Source organism: Mauremys mutica, chromosome 16 (genome assembly GCF_020497125.1).
Source record: "Mauremys mutica isolate MM-2020 ecotype Southern chromosome 16, ASM2049712v1, whole genome shotgun sequence".
Taxonomy (NCBI): Eukaryota; Metazoa; Chordata; order Testudines; family Geoemydidae; genus Mauremys; species Mauremys mutica.
In genome coordinates this window covers 21,889,820-21,908,558 of record NC_059087.1, presented here as the reverse complement: position 1 = coordinate 21,908,558, position 18,739 = coordinate 21,889,820, and the positions used below count along the sequence as shown (strand labels likewise).

Sequence of the window (18,739 nt, the reverse complement as noted above, 5' to 3'; positions counted from 1 at the left end):
GGGACATATTCCTGAGCAATGTACCATATATCACCTCTTTTCTAAGCAAACTCAAAGTTAGAAAAACCTGCTTAAAATTGTTCCTCTTGGCGCACTCTGCAAGCTCATTGGGCACTGAAAGGAAGGATTCACTCTAGACCTCAGTCCTCCAGTCTGTCATTCTCAAGAGCCCCGGGGAGCCGAGATTCCACCCTAAGCCTCCAGAGCTATGTTGACCAAGAAGCTCCAGTTATTTGCCTCCGTTCTGGCTTTGATGACGTCTGATGGGGTCGGAAAGAGCATTGCTCCAGAGCTGAGGCACAGGTTCCTACTGAGTCAAGACACAAGATTCATAAGTCTGACCTGTCTCGGGATTAACTGTCGAGGGGCAGCCAACAGCCTGAGAAGGGCCCCTTTGGTACCTTGGTACTGACCATTAAGAACGTGTCGATGGTACAGTACCCAGGGCATATACAGCATCCCCATAAAGATCTGCGTTTGAATGTAGTTTGTATTGTCAGTTGAACTGGCTCTGAAGTTTTGACCTTTTCACTAATAAACACGTATTTGTGTCGGAGACATGGACCTTACTGAGCTGCCTGAGAGGAGAGGGTCAATACACTTAAACTTGGAAAAGCTAGGTGCCGAATATGAAGACTGAAGTACATTTGCAAACCTTCAGACCCTAATTTGTGCTATAAAATCTCATCTTAAACCTCTGCTGCATAGTAACCTGCACTTCTTCACTCCTCTTCCCTAGTTTAAAAACCACACTACTTTTTGCACCATTGCTGGGATTTCGCATAGCAGGACGCGGGGGAGGAGAGTGATATGGGGAACCAGCATGCTCTACAGATGGAGGAAGGAATAGCTTGGCTGTCAGTGATTCCTGCTGACTCCATTGGCAAAGTATTTTATCACATGCTACGTAGGAGACCTTGCTCTAAGCACAAATGCTGCTGGCCATAATCAAAAAGTAACCATGTTAAAATCTGTCCTTCATGGAAGATTTAGTGTAGAGTTCAGACAAGTTCATCAGTCACTGGCAGTACTTGGATACTCCAGTGATAAACTCTTTTTTACAAATACCTACAAACAGAGATTTTAAAGAAAGCAACAGGTATTTTCACATTCACAGGTTACAATTAAATGTTTCCATTTGTATATGAAAGATTCCGAACAATAGCAAACCTCATCAAGCAACTTCAGACTCACCCAAAAACATCAATAAGAGCATGTCTCAGACTTCTGGAATACATGACCTCATGCATCTCATAAACATCCTAGAGCTCAGAGCCATCCACCTGGCATGCAAAGGATCCTTGCTGCTACCCCCAGGATCAACAATCCAAGTGCTGACAGACACGACCACAGCTGTGTGTTATATCAACAGACAAAAGGGAGCATTCTGAGTCAGTCACACCAAAATGTACCTTCCCAGGCTGCAGGACACTATGGTGGATCAACTCAGCAGGCAGTTCTCAGACAACCATGAGTGGTTAGCATGATGAGTTAGCTTGGTCCAAAGCCATCTGGGGAACACCTGGCAGTTTGTAAAGTTGCTTGCATTAGCATGTGTGTTTGGGGCCACAGCTCACCTGCCATGTTCCTGCACCAAAGAAGGTGCCAGGTTTATAACCATGTGGTGAAGTCCCTGAGGACATAAGTCATGTGTACATGTACCCCAGATACAGGCCCAGCTTAGTAACTTCAGACTGGAGAAAGGCTTGTGCCTAAAGAAGGCAACAAAGAATGGAAACACAAATGAAAACCTAGAGAGGATCGATTGCTTTATCTTTTGTGGGAGGAGGATCTTGGCACAAGTCCTTGGTTAGCAGCAAGGGAAGAGTCCATGCCAGGTATGTGTGTAGGAGGGGGAGTGCCCATTTAATTTGTGCATGCTTTGACATTGGTGAAATAGCTTCTCTACAGTGAATTTCTCTCCCTCTCCCCTGCACCGTAATAGAATTTGAGGCTGTGCTCAGAGCTGCATGTGCTTGGACAGGCCCCTGATCAGTGTGATGGTCTAATCTGATTGACTGGGGCATCTGTAACAAGGAGGCAGAATATCTCAGAGCAGAGTCTGCTGATGCTCTGAACTCTGATGTGCCTGCCTATCTGGACGGAGGTGTCTTTTTGGTTTTTCACTCCTTCCCTGTGGTGACTGCACATTTGCACAACGCTGTCTTTGCTTTTCTTCACCTCCTTGTTCCTGTCACTGCTGCCGCTGCTACTGCTTCTACTTCCTCCGATGCCTTCAGGATGGGGCCTTCTTTATGGAGTTTGTTCGCAGCCCACGCACAGCTTCGACCTTCCACCCACAGGTCAGTTTTGAATCAGATCTTCCCATCCCTGGCATCTGGATTGAAACAATGAAGTGCACCTCAGATCCTGAACTTGTAACTGAGGAAACTAGGCCTGGGCTAATTACCACATGTGCTCACTGGTTTCTGCAGTGGTGAGATGTGCATTGCACATTGGAGAGTAATTAATATAAAGGGACTGCTGGTAAATGCACTTATCTCCATCCACAGCTCTGTATTTGTATTGTGTTTTGGATACTCCTGTACTCTTCCTTGTTGTTCTTTATTTGCCAAATACTCCAAACTTTTCCTTTCACGTCGTTAGTAAGTTCCTGATTTCCACCTTCCTTCACTAAACAAGGATGGCAATAGCTCTTACTTGTCTAATTTTCTGTTAAATATCTCCTGTGGTATCTGCTTGATAGCTGGTGCTGTAGAGAACCAGGTCAAGGTGCCACCTTAGAATTCTTAGGTCACTCAGGGATGGAAACATTGTGGAATTCACTGTGGTCTCATGGGGTAGTAGTGTGAGATGCCATTTGCGCACTCCTTAGTAGTTGGTTACAGGGTAATACATCCTCAGAGGGTGCTGCTAGTCCAAGCCAGCTCAGGGGTTGGGAGGGATGAATGTGCTGTAACTTCATTATGGAGCATCTGCCACTTTTGGCTGTTTCGAAAGGGCACAGTTTGCAAAGTGTGAGAGCTTGGGTGGTGGCAGTGAGGAGAGGTGACACAGAGTAAAGCCTTCTCCAACCCCCCCGAACTGTCTGTCATCTTCCATCAAATTCCCTGCCAAGCGGAGCTGTATGCCGTCAGTCAGGCCCTGTGCTTGAATCTGGGCACTGTGGAATCACAAAGGCAGATCAGCCCTAATTGTACACCTGTTTGAGTTAGACTTTCTCTGCCGTTCGTCTCCCTCACCCACTCCTCTTATGTAGCTTTTACATAATTTGTCTTTCCCTAAGCCATATGTGTTAATGGCAGATGGCAGCTGATAATTACAGCCTGTCTTTTGCTGAATCTTTCTGCATTCCTGTTCTTTCTGAAAGGCTTTTATGTTAATTTTTGCTAACTATTCAGTCTGCCATGGTCTAGTACAAGTGTTCCTGCGGGAGGAAAGTGTCCTGTAGTATCACTCAGTGACATGGCTGTGGGCGAGTGCCAATCAGTCTCCCGATACTACCCTAAAAAAAAATCAAAGATAGATGGATTATGGCTTCTTTTTAGAGAGAGAGAAAGAGAGATGTGTGTATGGGTGTGTTTTGTTTTGTTTTGCATAATGAAAGCTGCAATCCCTCTGCTGCATTCACATGCTTCAATCTCAGAGGAAGAGCTGAGGTTATCTTCTAAATTGCTCACCGCTTCCATTGTGACTTGAGATCCTGTTCTATCAGTTGCCGTGGCTGTGTGGTGGTGCTTATTCTCTTAAATCTAAATCCTTTCTTGTTCGTTTTAAAATTTGAAAATATCAGACTGCAGCCAGCTTTGCTGCCTTGCCACCAGTTCTCTTAGCACGGTTGCTGCTTACTTGATGATCTTTATGTTAATCTGGGTCAATTTGGGACACTGATGTAACGAATTGCAGAGTTGTCAGTAGCTCTGACCAAAACAAGACTGTGTTTGTCTTTTGTTGTATATGTATGGTTGCATAAAGGACTGCTTGCGCCAGGAAGAGTCTGAGCTGGGGTGCTTACAAGAGGCTGGGGTAGTGGAAAAAGGATTGTGCTGTGAATTACATAAAGGTGTTGCTATGTTGCGCTCCTTACAGGTTTCTATAGATCAGACGGTTCCTCCAGCCCTAGATGGCAACATGTTGATAAACACAGGCCAGTCAGCTGATAGGGGCAGCACTCAGCCCCTTGGAAGCTCTCAGAATGTAGGAGACCAGGGATATGCCACAACTGGCTCCATTGAGAACAGGTAAGAAGAGCACAGCAGTTCTGTAATGATAGTCTGTTCAATACATTCCTCTTGCTGGTAACAGGGGTGGGGTACTTAGCATAGGAAACATAGGACAGTATGTGCTGTGCTCATGTCATGTGTCAGCACTGGAAGGCACATGTCACTTGAAGACCATGTTCTGTGACTTAGATGAAGAATGCTGTCCTTGAGTAATGGCGCTAAAACCAGTCTTCTAGCCCAGTTGTCCAGCACTGAATGGACATGAGCCTGATTTCCCTCACCCCAACAGTCTGCTCCTTCCAGAACTTTTTTGTGGTCTATTAGCAGAGCACCAAGCCAGGGTTTGAATGGACATGGAAATTAATACCTTCTCTTCTGTGAGGAGAAAGGGGTCCCTCCAGTGCATAGTTGGATCAAGTGGGTTGTTGGAATCCAAGAGTTCCAATCTGGTGGTGAAACACGATGGGGGAAGTGGTATTAAAAATAAACTACAGTAGCAGCTGTTTCCCATGTTAGTATCTTTAAAATGGCGTGTTTTGAATTGCTTCTGAACTACAGTGCGTTCAATTGGGTTTGTATAGCATGAGTAAATCCAGTGCAAAAATGTGCTTACAGCTTTCACCTGTTCTTTAGTCATCTCTGTTTATTCCTTAAAGGTAACTAATTCCTCCCCTTTGCTCTGTGCTTCACTAAGGAGGTTTCCTGAGGCGAGAGCTACATGCGTAGACTCTCCTCCCTTTTGCAAATTACTGGCACATGCACCAACAACCGAAGATAAAACATGGAACAATTATTGCTGTGAAGAGAAGAAACAGCAGCTCTCCTAAACATCTGCCAAACTAGACTGGCAGCTACAGGACTGTTAAACACAATTTTATTTACTTTCCAGCTCTCAGCAGTCTTCTGCAAGCTCCCTGACTTCTTCCTCCACTCTGATCGAGATTCTTGAAGCCATGAAGCACCCCACGTAAGTTTTGAGTCAAAACATGCCTAAAATCTCACTGTGAGGCTTTGAAGCAGGATTTGATGGGTGGGCACCCAATGGAAGAGTTTCATGGTCTATGGTGGAATAGCTTTTCTTTAGCAATCTTTGTATTATTCAGTTCTAGCCTCTCCCAGCAGGAGTCACTGTACAAATTAAGGTACAGATGTGGCTGCACAGAGTTCAGGTGCTGCAGTCCCAGGTGTGCCTAAGCAGGAATCACTGTAGAGGGAGTAATTTAGGAGCTTTCTCCATTGCAAAATACAAACTTCTGCAGTCTCAGAGACTAACGGTACACAAACTACAGAGAACTTCAGAATTCTCATTCTGCAGTAGTAATTTTTCTGTGTTTCTGTGTGACTTCAGTTCATGTTAATTACATGCTTAACTTGTTGGGATTCAGTACAGGGATCCAGCTTCTCTCTGAACAGAAGGGCCTCTCTCCGTATTGTTTCATCAGTGCTGAGGTAGTCCACTGGCTGGTGAACAACCTGGAAGGGGTGCAGACCCAGGCTATGGCCATTGACATCATGCAGGTGAGAGAATTGACAAGAGGGCAGGTGGATGAGCCAGAAATGTCCCATTCACTGGGGAAAGTCTCTGTCTGTCTGTGTATGTGTGTGTGTGTCTCTCTCTCTCTCTCTCTCTCTCTCATATTTAAAATCCTCTTACTAATACATTTTTCAAGAGTGTCTCCACTAATATGTATGTATAGGGAAATGTGACCACTTTCACCAGGTTTTTATACCTCTCCTTCCCCCAATAAGTGTTCGCTTGAGATGGAGATCACAATAAATATGCAACAATGTTTGTTTTGTAAGTCAGATACTGGCTGGAAAAAAATATTTTCTTCAATGGTTTGATTTTAGATGTCCTATCACAGAGCAGCATGATGATGTGCAATAGGTGTTGCATTTTTGTCCCTGTTGGTGTGATGGTGGCAGTTTTACATACAATCTCACACTGACTGGTGATTACCAAAAGCCCTAATTTTAGCTAGGAGTGTAAGTCATTGCAGTGTGGTTGTATTTTCTTCTAACTGCTGTGGGTACAGGAGCTGTCACGAGAACAGTGAGTATAAAACTGTTCTGTTCAAGGATACTTAAATAAGTACGTACACACACACTCTCACTCTCTCTCTCTCTCTTTCTTTTTTTTCATATGGTAGGTTTTTCTCTTCTCTGTTGAACCACATCAGGGTTTGTGTTTTGAGGCTCAGAAGTGCTCTAGAATTCACTTCTACTGAGACTCCACACCAGTTAGCACAGAGAATCCTAGAACCTTTCTGAGCCCTGAAGCCACGTGATGGCTACTTGCAGCTCCCTGAAAACCCATATGTAAGACAAAGGAACATAAGTAAGAGGGCAAACGCTGGAGGTAGTAGGCAGATTGGAAAGAGACTAGTTAGTAGGGAACTTCGAAGGGACAAAATACAATTTATCTGGAAGATGAGGACTTCTGACCCTGTTCCCTACTAGCCTGCTGTGTTTTCGGCATGTCTAGGGAAGCACTGCTGCCGTTCTCATCTTTACAGGTGGGGCGCTTGAACCTTTAATGTCTCCAAAGGAAAGACTCACTTTCCTAATGTCTCCCACCCCAAAGCCCCAATTCACCACTGAAAGCTGCTTTTCATTTGTTTTTTCTTTAGAAAATGCTGGATGAGCAGCTGATTGTTCACGCATCTGGAGAGGCCTTGCGCACCTTCATTTATGGGTTTTACTTCTACAAGATTGTCGTTGATAAGGAGCCAGACCGAGGTCAGACTTTTATATAACTACTGAGCTTTCCCCTATTGCCCCTCAGTGTAGACCTTGAATTTTGTTGAGTTGTTGTAGGTGTTGCAGCAGAAGTGTATCCTGATAAGAGATTTGAAAGGGGAGCACTCTTAAATAAATGTTTGGAGGATGGGGGATAGTGTATAGGGATCCAAAGATGCCCTAGCCTTTGTGAATTTAACACCAAAAAATAAAGGGTAATTTAATGACAGATGGACAATTCAACTCTCCCCACCCTCCTCACCACATACCCTTTAGAAAAGATCACCACATTTCCTTGAACTGTCAACTCATAGGATGGGAATCGGAGGACAAATGTGAGATCTCCAGCTCCCTTTGAACCTAGGCTCTAGAAACTCAGGAAGTGTAATGGTAACCTTGTGTGTTAAGGGGTCCTTGTTCTTGCCTGATGACTCTTTCCCATTGCCTTTATCCAGTGGGTATGCAGCAGCCACCCACCATGTGGCACACAGCAGCAATGGACGATTTCTCCACTTTCCAGAGGAAATGGTTTGAGGTGGCATTTGTGGCAGAAGAGCTCTTGCACTCAGAAATCCCAGCATTCCTCCTGCCCTGGCTTCCCAGCCGCCCAGCCTCTTATGCAAGTAGGCACAGTTCCTTTAGCCGCAGTTTCGGAGGACGGAGCCAGGCAGCCGCACTATTAGGTAGATGCGGAACACAGATGACATCTGGTGAAGTACAAGGGAGTAGTTTTGAAGGGGAATAGCAGCCAACCAAGGGTATGATCTCACGTGGACCAGTAACAGGCTGCAGATCTCATGCTGGCCGTACATTTGTCATGCAGGTGGTCTCATTGTCATGTCTCTGGAATGCGTTTCACTGGCTGAGAGGAACAAACTGTACTCTCTGTTATCTAAAAGCAAAAAAGTAAAATATTCCCACCTTCCTCTAGAGTTTGAGGAAGAGCTAATACTCATCTCCCATCTTCATGGGTAGCTGGTGTGACTCTTCAGAACCACATGATGGAATTCAATCCCTGCTGTGCACATGAAAATGACATGTAAGAACAACAGAGCACCAAAACTTCACTTAACTAAGTCTAAAGTCTAACACTTGCTCAACAAGTGTTTGCCGGTGGCAAGAGCCCGGTGATACTCTTCCTGTGGAGAGTGGAGTGTAGGAGAGTCCTGTGTACTGTGACACTTGGAGACTGTGGTGGCATCAGTCTAGGCTGAAACCCTGTGTAATGGGGAAGAACTCCAGGTCAGACACCTGGGGCCACAATTACAAAAGATACCAGCAGTGTGAATGAACTGGGGTTTTGAATCTGGAACATCAGGGCATGCAATGGGAGTGAGTATCCTTATCCAATCTTGAAATCTCCTTCCATTGTAAAGCACTTCTCACTGGAGTGCCACGGAGACCACATGGTGCCTTTTCTACCACTAACAGCCAGTGAAACTCACTAGTTATATGTCCTAATATGTGTGCTTTGTCATCTTGTTGCATTTCCAGGCCAGCTTGAGTCACTTGCTCCTGCCATATGCTATATGTTCCCTGTAAAACATGCTAGAAAAGTCATTGCCATAACTTCAGATTTATAGGATGCATCTTATAAAGTCCCATCTAAATTAGAAAGAGAGAATCCCCAATGCTCTTCTAGTATATGTTTGACTCTTCTGAAGAGAAGTGACATCACCCTTCTCCTTGTATAGTAACTGTATCTTCTAAATCTGAAGCTATGGTAATCTGTCTATATTTTTGAAAGCTTTGTTCGAAGAGGAACAGCATAAGAAATAGAAAAATGAGGGGAGGGGCCTAGAACAATAAGCTAACAATTCTATTATCTTAAGCTACCATGTGAGCAGGAGGCTCTTTACCTACTACACACTAAAGCTATCATTTTGGCCAGTACAAAACCTTATTGGCATAATTAATGAGCCAGGTGAACTTGAGCCCAAGCTGGTGTCCAGATAGTGTGTGGTTCAGAGGACTGAGGCTCAGGAGGCCTAGGTTCTGCTCTTGAAACTATGTCTGACTCACCGTGCAGCTTTGGTAAACCACTTCACTTCTCTGTTCCTCAGTTTCCCCATCATAAAATGGGGATAATGATCCGTAATCAGTTTTGCTGTCCTGGGATGAAAAGCGCTTCCATACTGCTGCTGTTGTCCATTATGGTTTGTTCTAAAGGATGGTTGGATTTTCCTACAGTAAACAATGTGGTGTTTCCTGTTCTCAGAAGGAAACAAGTTTGTGTGCCACTTCAGTGCTGTTTCTCATCTAAACACTCCAAAAACATTACCAGTACATCTGAGGCAGGAAGCTTTACTAACCCCAATGGCAGCCGGTCCACGTGACTTCATTTGTTCCTCTCTTGGCTTTGGCTGCATTTGATTTCTTCCCCTCCTCCACCTTCCCTAAATGTCAGCCTGTGATATGAAACAGCATGCAAGTGTTGGGAGCTCTGGAACAAGCTCTGTGTACCCGTAAAATCCTTATCCTTGCCAACTTCCCTGTCACTTGCCTGATGATTATCCCCTTTCCCTTCCCAATGAAAATCTGATCTGTGATATACGTAATCTTGTCCCTTTTGATTTATAGCAATGCATGCTGCACTAGTAATTATAACCATATACATAGTTAATCTGTGGTTGAAGAATAACCTGTCTGCTCCTCTCCAATGTGCACTATAACTCATTAGTTAATACTGGTACAAGACACAGTTGGGAAGCAGGTGAGTTCTCTTAAAATCAGCCAAGTGTATGGAAAGTCAGAGGTCTTCTATTATAACGTCAAATTAGGACCATTTTCTAAGAACCCATTTGAGTCTCCTAAATTTAGAGACACTTAAGATGCTAATCCAGTCATAGTTTTGAAGTTTTGGGATTGTTAGGAGTGCTCCTATGGGGATTTGCCTCCAGTTGTTTAGTCTGTGAATAGAGGCACCAGGTAAGGTAGAACAAGACAGTTTGCAGTCTTGATGGAGAGTCCTGTGTTACCAGTAACTTGGAGGCGGAACCATTTAGCAGTGGAGCAGGGAGTTCATTCTTCAGCGTGTGCTAATTTATACAAATTGGCTGGTGTATTATTGTGTCTGGCAGCTGCGCTGGCAGACAGCACCTGCCTTCCTTACTGATTGAGCTGCTTCTGCTTTACGTCCTATTGGGATGCTGCCCTCAAACATCCCAAACTGGGTTTCTGTGGTGGTTCATCATTTACGTTACATTGCATGGCTCCTGAAAAGCTGATATTGTAACTTAAGATGAGCCCCCAAGCCACCCACAACAGTGCATCTTCAGTGATATCTGAGTAAAAAGCAGCAAGAAAAATAAAAGAATAAGACATTTGGTATGTCTGACAATACCTGGCCTAGATGGGAGTTGGAGGAGATAAATCGTTGCCAGGAAGTGATGAGACTTATTTACAAAAGAGCATCTGCATGGTGCTCTCCAAGATGACATCTCTGGCATTTATTATCGTTATTTATTTCTATCTCTTTTTCCGTTGCCAAGCTAAAGTAATTGCAGCATAAACAATAGGATGTTGCACTGTTAACCAGCCTCCCAGAAAATGGTCTCCAGACAAATTAGAACAGAAGCAAAGGTGGGAACTCTGCCCCTGCCCCAATTCCCTCCATCTTGGGGGTGAATTTCAAAACTTAATTGGGAACTTTTAAATGCTAAGATTACAAAATATGAGCAATTCCTTTTCTCTGCTTTAAAAATACCAAACAGTTAATGAAAGACAGTTCAAATATGCAGTTTGGGAAATGTTGCAGCAATATTAACACAGCCATAGTGCATATCGTTGGTGTTTTATGTCCAATATTGAACAGCATAGAAACATATTAAACTAAGTCATGTAATAAGAAAAACAAGAAATGGCAGCCTAGTTTAAGGGGTAGGGCCCTGGACTGGTAGTCAGAAGACCTCGGTTCTATTCCTGGCTTTGCTGCTCACTTGCTGTGTGACTTTGGGCAAGTCCCTCCCCCTTCCTGTGCCTCTGTTTCCCTTCCCACCCTTTGTGTGTTAGGGCTGGTCTGCACTAAAGCTGTAAGTCGACCTAAGTTACGCTACTTCAGTTACGTAACTGAAGTTGATGTAACTTAGGTTGACTTACAGAGGTGTCTACACTGCACTGTGTCGACGGGAGACACTCTCCCGCTGACTTACCTTGCTCTTCGTGGACAGGAAAGCTGTCTCCCATTGACTTAGAGGGTCTTCACTAGACCCGCTAAATCGACACCACTGCATCGATCGCAGCAATGCCGAGTTAGTTGTAAGTGTAGACAAGCCCTCACTAATTTAGAGTGCAAGCTCTAGGGGGCAGGGACCTTCTTTTACTATGTGACTGTACTATATGGCCTCGCACAATGTGGCCCTGATCTTGGAGGGGGCCCCTAGGCACTACAAAAATACTAATTTAAAAAAGGAAAAGAATGTTACCTAAATGCAATAAGCTAAAGATGATGATGCTGTAGGAACCTTTTTGGTTTTTTGCCTTTTTAAAAATGTTAATGTGCCGCCTTAACATTGCATTAATGCAGACCACTTTTGTAGGACTCTGGAATACTCCTTCTCTGATGTAAAAATGTGCAGTGTTGTGATTTATATGGAGATATGTAAAGAACATTATCATCAAATTGGAATGCCTCAGAGGCAAATGTTACACGGTTAGCCCTCCATAGCACCCTCTGTTCCACACTGGAATACTACTAAATTATAGAACAGCTCCACTTCTAATTAGTAGGTTCAGGGACTGATTCACTTCCTAGAGGAGAGAGTCCCTATCTACCCCAGTTTAGATGTCACTGGACTGTTTAGAGTAATATTTTCTGGAGGAAAGGAATTGGGGCAGCAAAGTTCCCTGGTGTGGGTGGAATTCTCTTCTCCTTTTCATTCTTGTGATTTAGGCTAGCAAGATTCTTGGACTATTTTTGTTGTCCCTAAAATGCAAGGCAGGCGGATGAAGCAACCCATGCCTAAAACTAATGTCTCATTTTAATTTTCTTTCTCTCCCCTTCTCCCTCCTGGATAAATCTTTTTAAAAAACTCTTGACTCCATATCTGCATAGCTGCCACAGTACCCGAGCAGCGGACAGTGACACTGGATGTGGATGTGAATAACCGCACTGACCGCCTGGAATGGTGCAGTTGTTACTACCATGGCAATTTCTCGCTGAATGCTGCCTTCGAGATCAAATTGCATTGGATGGCAGTAACAGCAGCTGTTCTCTTTGAGATGGTAAGGGTCCTTGTGTCCTGGATGCTCTCAAACTTGCCAGGCTGATTAAATGTTTGTCCTTACCTGAGTCCGCAGGGAAATTCAGCAAGGCAATTAGTGGGAAGCCAGTGAAAAGTGCTAGGACAGATGCTGTGGAGTGAAGTTTGTATCTTTTTTGAAGGACAATTTTGCTGATTGTTGCCACTGCTATGCATGTGTGTTGCTGAGTTTGAGTGTCTCTTATCATTGCTATAAATCAGTGTTTAGTCACTCTATCCTAGCTGTAGCATTCTCTTACTTCTAATGGGTTAAATTCACCCTGTGCAGAGGGCCAGCATGAGGCCAAGGTATCATTTTAAGTCCTGCTTGAGCCACTGTGTGTAGGCTTTGACCCTGTGCAGAGAGCTAGCACGGTTTAACCCACTGTGCCTTGAATTTTAAAATGAAAAGCAGTGAAAACGATTTAATGGAGCCCCTTGGGTAGGCAGCCTGTTGTCCCAGTTCAGCAAAGAGGCTTTTTAAAAACCCACTGACAACACCAAGGATAAAAATACAAGAAAAACTATTCTCTACATTTGCTGTTTACTTTAACTTTGTTTCTTTTTGTTATTTGGCAACTTCTGTATCAAGAGACTGGCTTGAAATCCCAGACCTTTTACTGCCCATTCAACCCCTCGGCACTGGTCACCTAGATCCTCTTTCAAATGGAAATTTTGTTCCAGTTAAGCAGTCCTTGGCCATTCACTGTAATCAGGCTAAATCAGTTTCCTTAGAAATATCCCATTTTAAGTGCATTCATAAGAATAGCTATAATGGGTCAGGCCAGTGGACCATCTAGCCCAGTATCCTGTCTTCCAACAGTGGCCAATGCCAGGTGCTTCAGAGGGAATGAACAGAACAGGCAATCATCGAGTGAGCCATCCCCTGTTGTCCACTCCCAGCTTCTGGCACCCATAGGCTAGGGACATCCAGAGCATGGGGTTGTATCCGTGACCATCCTGGCTAATAGCCATTGATTGACCTATCCTCCATGAACTTATCTAATTCTTTTTTGAACCCAGTTATACTTTTGGCTTTTACAACATCCCCTGGCAATGAGTTCCACAGGTTGTCTGTGTGTTTTGTGAAGAAGTTTTTGTTTGTTTGTTTTAAACCTGCTGCCTATTAATTTCATTGGGTGACCTATGGTTCTCGTTGTGTAAAGGAGTAAATAATACTTCCTTATTCATTTTCTCCAAACCATTCATGATTTTATATACCTCTATTATATTCTCCACCCCCTCCCCCCGACCGACTTCTTTTCCAAGCTGAAAAGTCCCAGTCTTTTTTTAATTTCTCATATGGAAGCTGTTTCATATCCTTAATCATTTTTGTTGCCCTTCTCTGTACTTTTTCCAATTCTAATAAATCTTTTTTTGAGATGGGGTGACCAGAAGTGCACACAGTATTCAACGTGTGGGCGTACTGTGTATTTATATAATGGCATTATGATATTTTCTGTCTTATAATCTCTCTCTTTCCTAATGGTTCCTAATATTCTGATGCTGTACATTGAGTGCATGTTTTCAGAGAACTATGTACAATGATTCCAAGATCTTTCTTGAGTGGTAACAGCTAATTTAGAGTGCATCATTTTGTATGTATAGTTGGGATTATGTTTTCCAATGTGCATGACTTTGCATTTATCAACACTGAATTTCATCTGCCAGTTTGTTTCCCAGTCACCCTGTTTTCTGAGATCCCTTTGTAACTCTTCACAGTCTACTTTGGATGTAACTATCTTGAGTAGTTTTGTATCATCTGCACATTTTTCCACCTCACTGTTTACTGCTTTTTCCAAACCATTTAGGAATATGTTGAACAGCACTAGTCCCAGTACAGATCCCTGGGGGACACCACTATTTACCTATCTTCATTCTGAAAACTGACCATATATTCATACCATTTTTTGCTATCTTTAACCAGTTACTGAGCCATGAGAAGACCTTTCCTCTTCTCCCATGATTAATTAGTTTCCTAAGAGCCTGTGGTGAGAAACCTTGTCAAAGGCTTTCTGAAAATTCAAGTACACTATATCCACTGGGCCACCCTTGACCACCTGTTTGTTGACCCCTTAAAAGAATTCTAATAGATTGGTGAGGCGTGTTTTCCCTTTACAAAAGCCTTGTTGACTCTTTCCCAGCAAATCATGGTCATCTATGTGTCTGATAATTCTGTTCTTTACTGTAGTTTCAATCAATTTGCCTGGTACTGAAGTTAGGCTTACCTGCCTATAATTACCAGGATCACCTCTGGAGCCGTTTAAAAAAATTGGTGTCACATTAGAAATCTTCAGTCATCTGGTACAGAAGCTAATTTAAATGATAGGTCACATACCACACTTCGTAGTTCTGCAATTTCACATTTGAGTTCCTTCAGAACTCTTGGGTGAAGACCATCTGGTCCTGGTGACTTATTACTGTTTAATTAAACAGTTGGTTCCAAAACCTCCTCTAATGACATCTCAGTCTGGGACAGTTCCTCAGATTTGTCACCTAAAAAGAATGGCTCAGGTTGGGGAATCTACCTCACATCCTCTGCAGTGAAGACTGATACAAAGAATTCAGTTAGCTTCTCTGCACCGGCCTGATCTAATTGATCATTTTGATTTATGTGGCATGCCTTACAAGATTTCAAAATTGTATTGTTTTTATCTGTGCTGCTTTGCTTATGAAGATGATTGGATGCTCAGTATGCAAAGCAGGCAAAGCCCCTTGGTAATTGAGCATGTCTGATTTGTTTTTGGTGAGACAAATTGCTCTTATGCACATAAGTACTCCTTTCCATGCAGCTATACATGATGTGATTCATTATTTGAATCCCTTCACAGGTTCAGGGTTGGCATCGGAAAGCTACATCCTGTGGTTTCTTGTTGGTTCCAGTCCTGGAGGGTCCATTTGCATTGCCCAGTTACCTATATGGAGACCCACTTCGAGCACAGTTGTTCATCCCACTCAATGTTAGCTGCTTGCTGAAGGAGGGCAGTGAGCATCTGTTTGATGGTAAGAAATATTCCCCAGACAGCTTTGGGTACCTTCTTGCAGGGAGAACTCTCCCTGGGATGTGAATCACTCCTACGGTATGTTCACTGGCTGGATAAGATGCCTGCCATTACATTCTCCCCCATCTACTGTTAAGGATACAGCTCATTCAGCATGAAGGGGGAAAGATGAGGAGGGAAGCTGTACTTCAGGGCAGTTGGCACACACCACAGCATCATGTTGGTAGTGAGAGGTGCCCATCATCAGGGAGAGTTCCATGTCCTTCATTCTCCTCTGTTGCCATGACGCTGAATGCTCCTATAGAACCATATCAGGTAGTTACCCTGCTGTCATTTTGTCAAAATTATAAAAGCCCATTCTGCCGGCAGCTCCCATCCTTCCCACTAGTCAGTCTGCAGTTGTATCTTGCATTTGTTTGTTCGTTCCCTCCTCTCTGAGATTACATTGGCTTCCATGGTTGGCATCCTCTTTTTGTTGCCATGGTTACATTCTGGGTAGGAAGGTTTGCTCATGAGATTAAGTGCTAGGAACGGCAATCCTTTTTTTCTTCAGCATGACCTCTCCCTCCCTAGTGACGCTATTGTGATAAGCCTCAACTGTGAGCCTTGTCCAGAGGTTAGAGCTTCATGGGTCCCAGCACAGAGAGATCCATCCTACAGCTGGTGCAGAGGGATGATCTGAAAAGGAACACGGTTTATAAATTTTAAAAAGTCATTTTGTTGATTAAATTGTTCTCACCCCTGGTAACACTCTTCCTGGAGTCTGACTGTAAATGCAGAAAGAACAATGAATTTCTGTACGTGTTGTGGTACAGGTGTAGCCTCACTGGCTTTAAATAGGCTATTTTTAATGCTGTGGTGCTCAAATGGGTGGTCACGCTCATTTTTATCTTTTTTCTGATCCTCACTAAATAAAAATGTATTCATGATTTGGGGTTAGGGACCCCTCATGGAGGGCTAGTTGGTCTTAACCCCAGGCCTTTCCCATTGCCAAAACGAAGATGATCTTGATGCCCAAAGGTGGGCAAAGTGGAAACATGGGACAATATTTCGATAGTATCACAAGAGCAACAAACCGTGAAACTGCCCCCCTCAAATCCTATGTATTTACTGTTTTATGTATGTTCCTTCCAGGGTCACGAAAGCCAAATCCAGGGTTGGTTTATGAATCAACTGTTGGTGTTTTTAAAAAACCCTCTTAATTGGATGCGGGGAGTTCAGGGCAAGGGCTGACAGATAAAATAGGACCAAAGGAGGTGGTTTAAAGGAATAGGGGGAAGCGCACAATGGAGTTGGCCCGGGAAAGCCTCTTATGGGTTGGTAAAGATTAAATGGTTTCAGCTGGCCTTTGTCTGGTTCTCTTGTTTCAGGCTTTGAACCTGAAACTTACTGGGATCGCATGCATCTGCTCCAGGAGGCAATTGCACACAGGTATGTGCGGAGCAGGGTAGATGAGAGTTAAATCCATCTTTGGGTTAAGTGACTGATGATAAGCAGGTAACTGGGATCTGACACCTGTAGTGAGAGGCTGGGAACAATTTGAGGAGGAATTGAAGGTGTTCTTTTGAACGCTGCTTAGTGAGACAGGCCAGTAAGGGTGGAGGAGGTCATTGGAAGGCACAAGTAAGCTTCCCAGTGCCGATCATTCCTGCCTTTGGCTGGCTGTGTAACATCCTGTTATGGATCTTCACAAAGCCTTCAGTGTGGTCCCTGGCTGGCAGTTGGTTTCACAGTGCTTAACTCAGGCTCTCTTTCTATCATAGAGAAGCTGGCTCTTGGAATGGACCTTTTCTTGCTTCAAAATGGTGTTTTCTTCAGCCCAGAGAGGACTGTGTGTTCCCAAAGCAGTACTAGTCATCTGACAGGACTGTCCAGCCTAACCAAACAATTCCTATAACTTGATGCACCATACCGGAAGCCTTTCTGTAGCTTTCTCCTAATTTTGTGTGTGTGTACATGCGCACGCACACACAGCGGGCCCTTTTAACAGACTGCCAGATAACATCCCATATTGGGTTATCGGTTCCATTGCTTCATACATTAGCTAGGAGACCAACCCCACCCCCATGCTCAGGAAAAAACAGGATTGGAGAATCTGGGGATCCCTTCCTCCCCTCTTTGCCTCCTTCCCTTTGGGGCATGAGAAGGATGTGCATATGTGTTGGGGAAATAACCCCCCGACCCCCTTCTCCCCCTTTCTCATCCCATGGATTGTAGGAGTCCCAACAGGAATAGCCTCATTCTTTCTAGTGTTTGTTTCCCCAGATTTGGATTTGTGCAAGATAAATACTCTGCCTCTGCATTCAACTTCCCATCTGAGAACAAACCCCAGTACATCCATGTCACAGGTAAGCAATGCTTGGTAGGCAATGAGAGGCATGGGGGGATTATAGGCAAGGGAGAGCCATTCTTGCACTCCTAGTTCCAATGTTCTCCTTCAGTAGCACTGATCAGCTGGCAAATAGCTGTAGCAACTGGGACAAAGGGTCATAAACAGAAAGCAGTGGAGAGACCAGTTATCTCCTACAATAAGTATAAAGCATTATTACTTTTGCCATTAGTAAAAAGCAGCAGGTTGAGTACCTGCTTTAAGGAATCTCTGAGCCTCGTTACCCTTGCAGGTAGCAGTGAGGTAATGCTAAGTGCATCTTTACCTGCTACCGGAGACAATAAATGAAACTCAGTCTAGTTTTCCTTTAGAAACCATTTGGGTCAGCTGACAATGGTAGGACCTAGACTTGACCACAGATTAAACTCCTGTCCATTTCCTACAGGGACGGTTTCTCTGCAGCTGCCTTACTCCAAGCGGAAATTTTCCTGTGGGCAGCAACGACGGCGGCGCAACTCCACCAGCTCAACCAATCAGAACATGTTTTGTGAAGAGCGCATTGGTTACAACTGGGCCTACAATACCATGCTGACCAAAACATGGAGGTCCAGTGCCACAGGGGATGAGAAGTTTGCAGATCGGTTGCTGAAAGACTTCACAGAGTTCTGCTGGAACAAGGATGGCCGGCTCGTTCTGTTCTGGACTGCCTGTCTGGATAAGATGCATGCCAGTGCACCATGAGATAGTGCATCTGCCGGATTGAAAATTAAAAGCTTGGGAGTGTGACGAGGAAGAAGATGCAGAGAACAACCAGATAAGACCATTCTTAGGGTGAATTTACCTTGGAACCCAGCCTAATCTGAGCAGTATTCCTATTGATAATCAATAGAATCTGAGTAGGCTTTTGGGAGAAGAGACTATATCCCAGGGCCACTCCTATCCCACCAATACTGATCACCTGAACAGAGCCATGCTTCAAATAGTTGCATCCCCTACTTGCCAGAACTCAGCTAAACTGAGTGAAGGCAAGACTTTGAGACCCGGGGTTTGTTACAGGGAAGAGGTCACCATACATTTCTGTGATCTTTGGAAATGACCAGATGTTGTAAGCCTGTGACATGTCAGGCAAAATCATGCCTCACATCTCTGGCGTGTATGTTTGTGTGCATATGTAAGATACACTGTAATATACAGTCATGGTAAGTGTTTATATGTTTTAATATATTAAATAAAAAAATGCAGAAA

General features: G+C 44.0%; 1 protein-coding gene across 11 annotated transcripts in view; it reads left to right on the top strand.

Annotated features, from left to right (window-relative positions):
* The window catches only part of DEPDC5 (DEP domain containing 5, GATOR1 subcomplex subunit), a 63,611-nt gene extending 44,872 nt beyond the window's left edge, over positions 1–18,739 (top strand). For 6 of the 11 annotated variants that reach the window (XM_044989896.1, XM_044989894.1, XM_044989895.1 and 3 more), the window contains 11 exons: positions 2,241–2,303; positions 4,051–4,202; positions 5,074–5,151; positions 5,570–5,702; positions 6,815–6,923; positions 7,379–7,606; positions 11,977–12,146; positions 14,995–15,166; positions 16,536–16,596; positions 17,431–17,513; positions 17,940–18,739. In XM_044989896.1, the coding sequence (XP_044845831.1) occupies positions 2,241–2,303; positions 4,051–4,202; positions 5,074–5,151; positions 5,570–5,702; positions 6,815–6,923; positions 7,379–7,606; positions 11,977–12,146; positions 14,995–15,166; positions 16,536–16,596; positions 17,431–17,513; positions 17,940–18,235 (1,545 nt within the window). In that variant the 3' untranslated portion in view covers positions 18,236–18,739. The remainder of the gene's footprint in view (positions 1–2,240; positions 2,304–4,050; positions 4,203–5,073; positions 5,152–5,569; positions 5,703–6,814; positions 6,924–7,378; positions 7,607–11,976; positions 12,147–14,994; positions 15,167–16,535; positions 16,597–17,430; positions 17,514–17,939) is intronic. The other 5 variants (XM_044989901.1, XM_044989899.1, XM_044989900.1 and 2 more) reach the window with 2 other exon arrangements.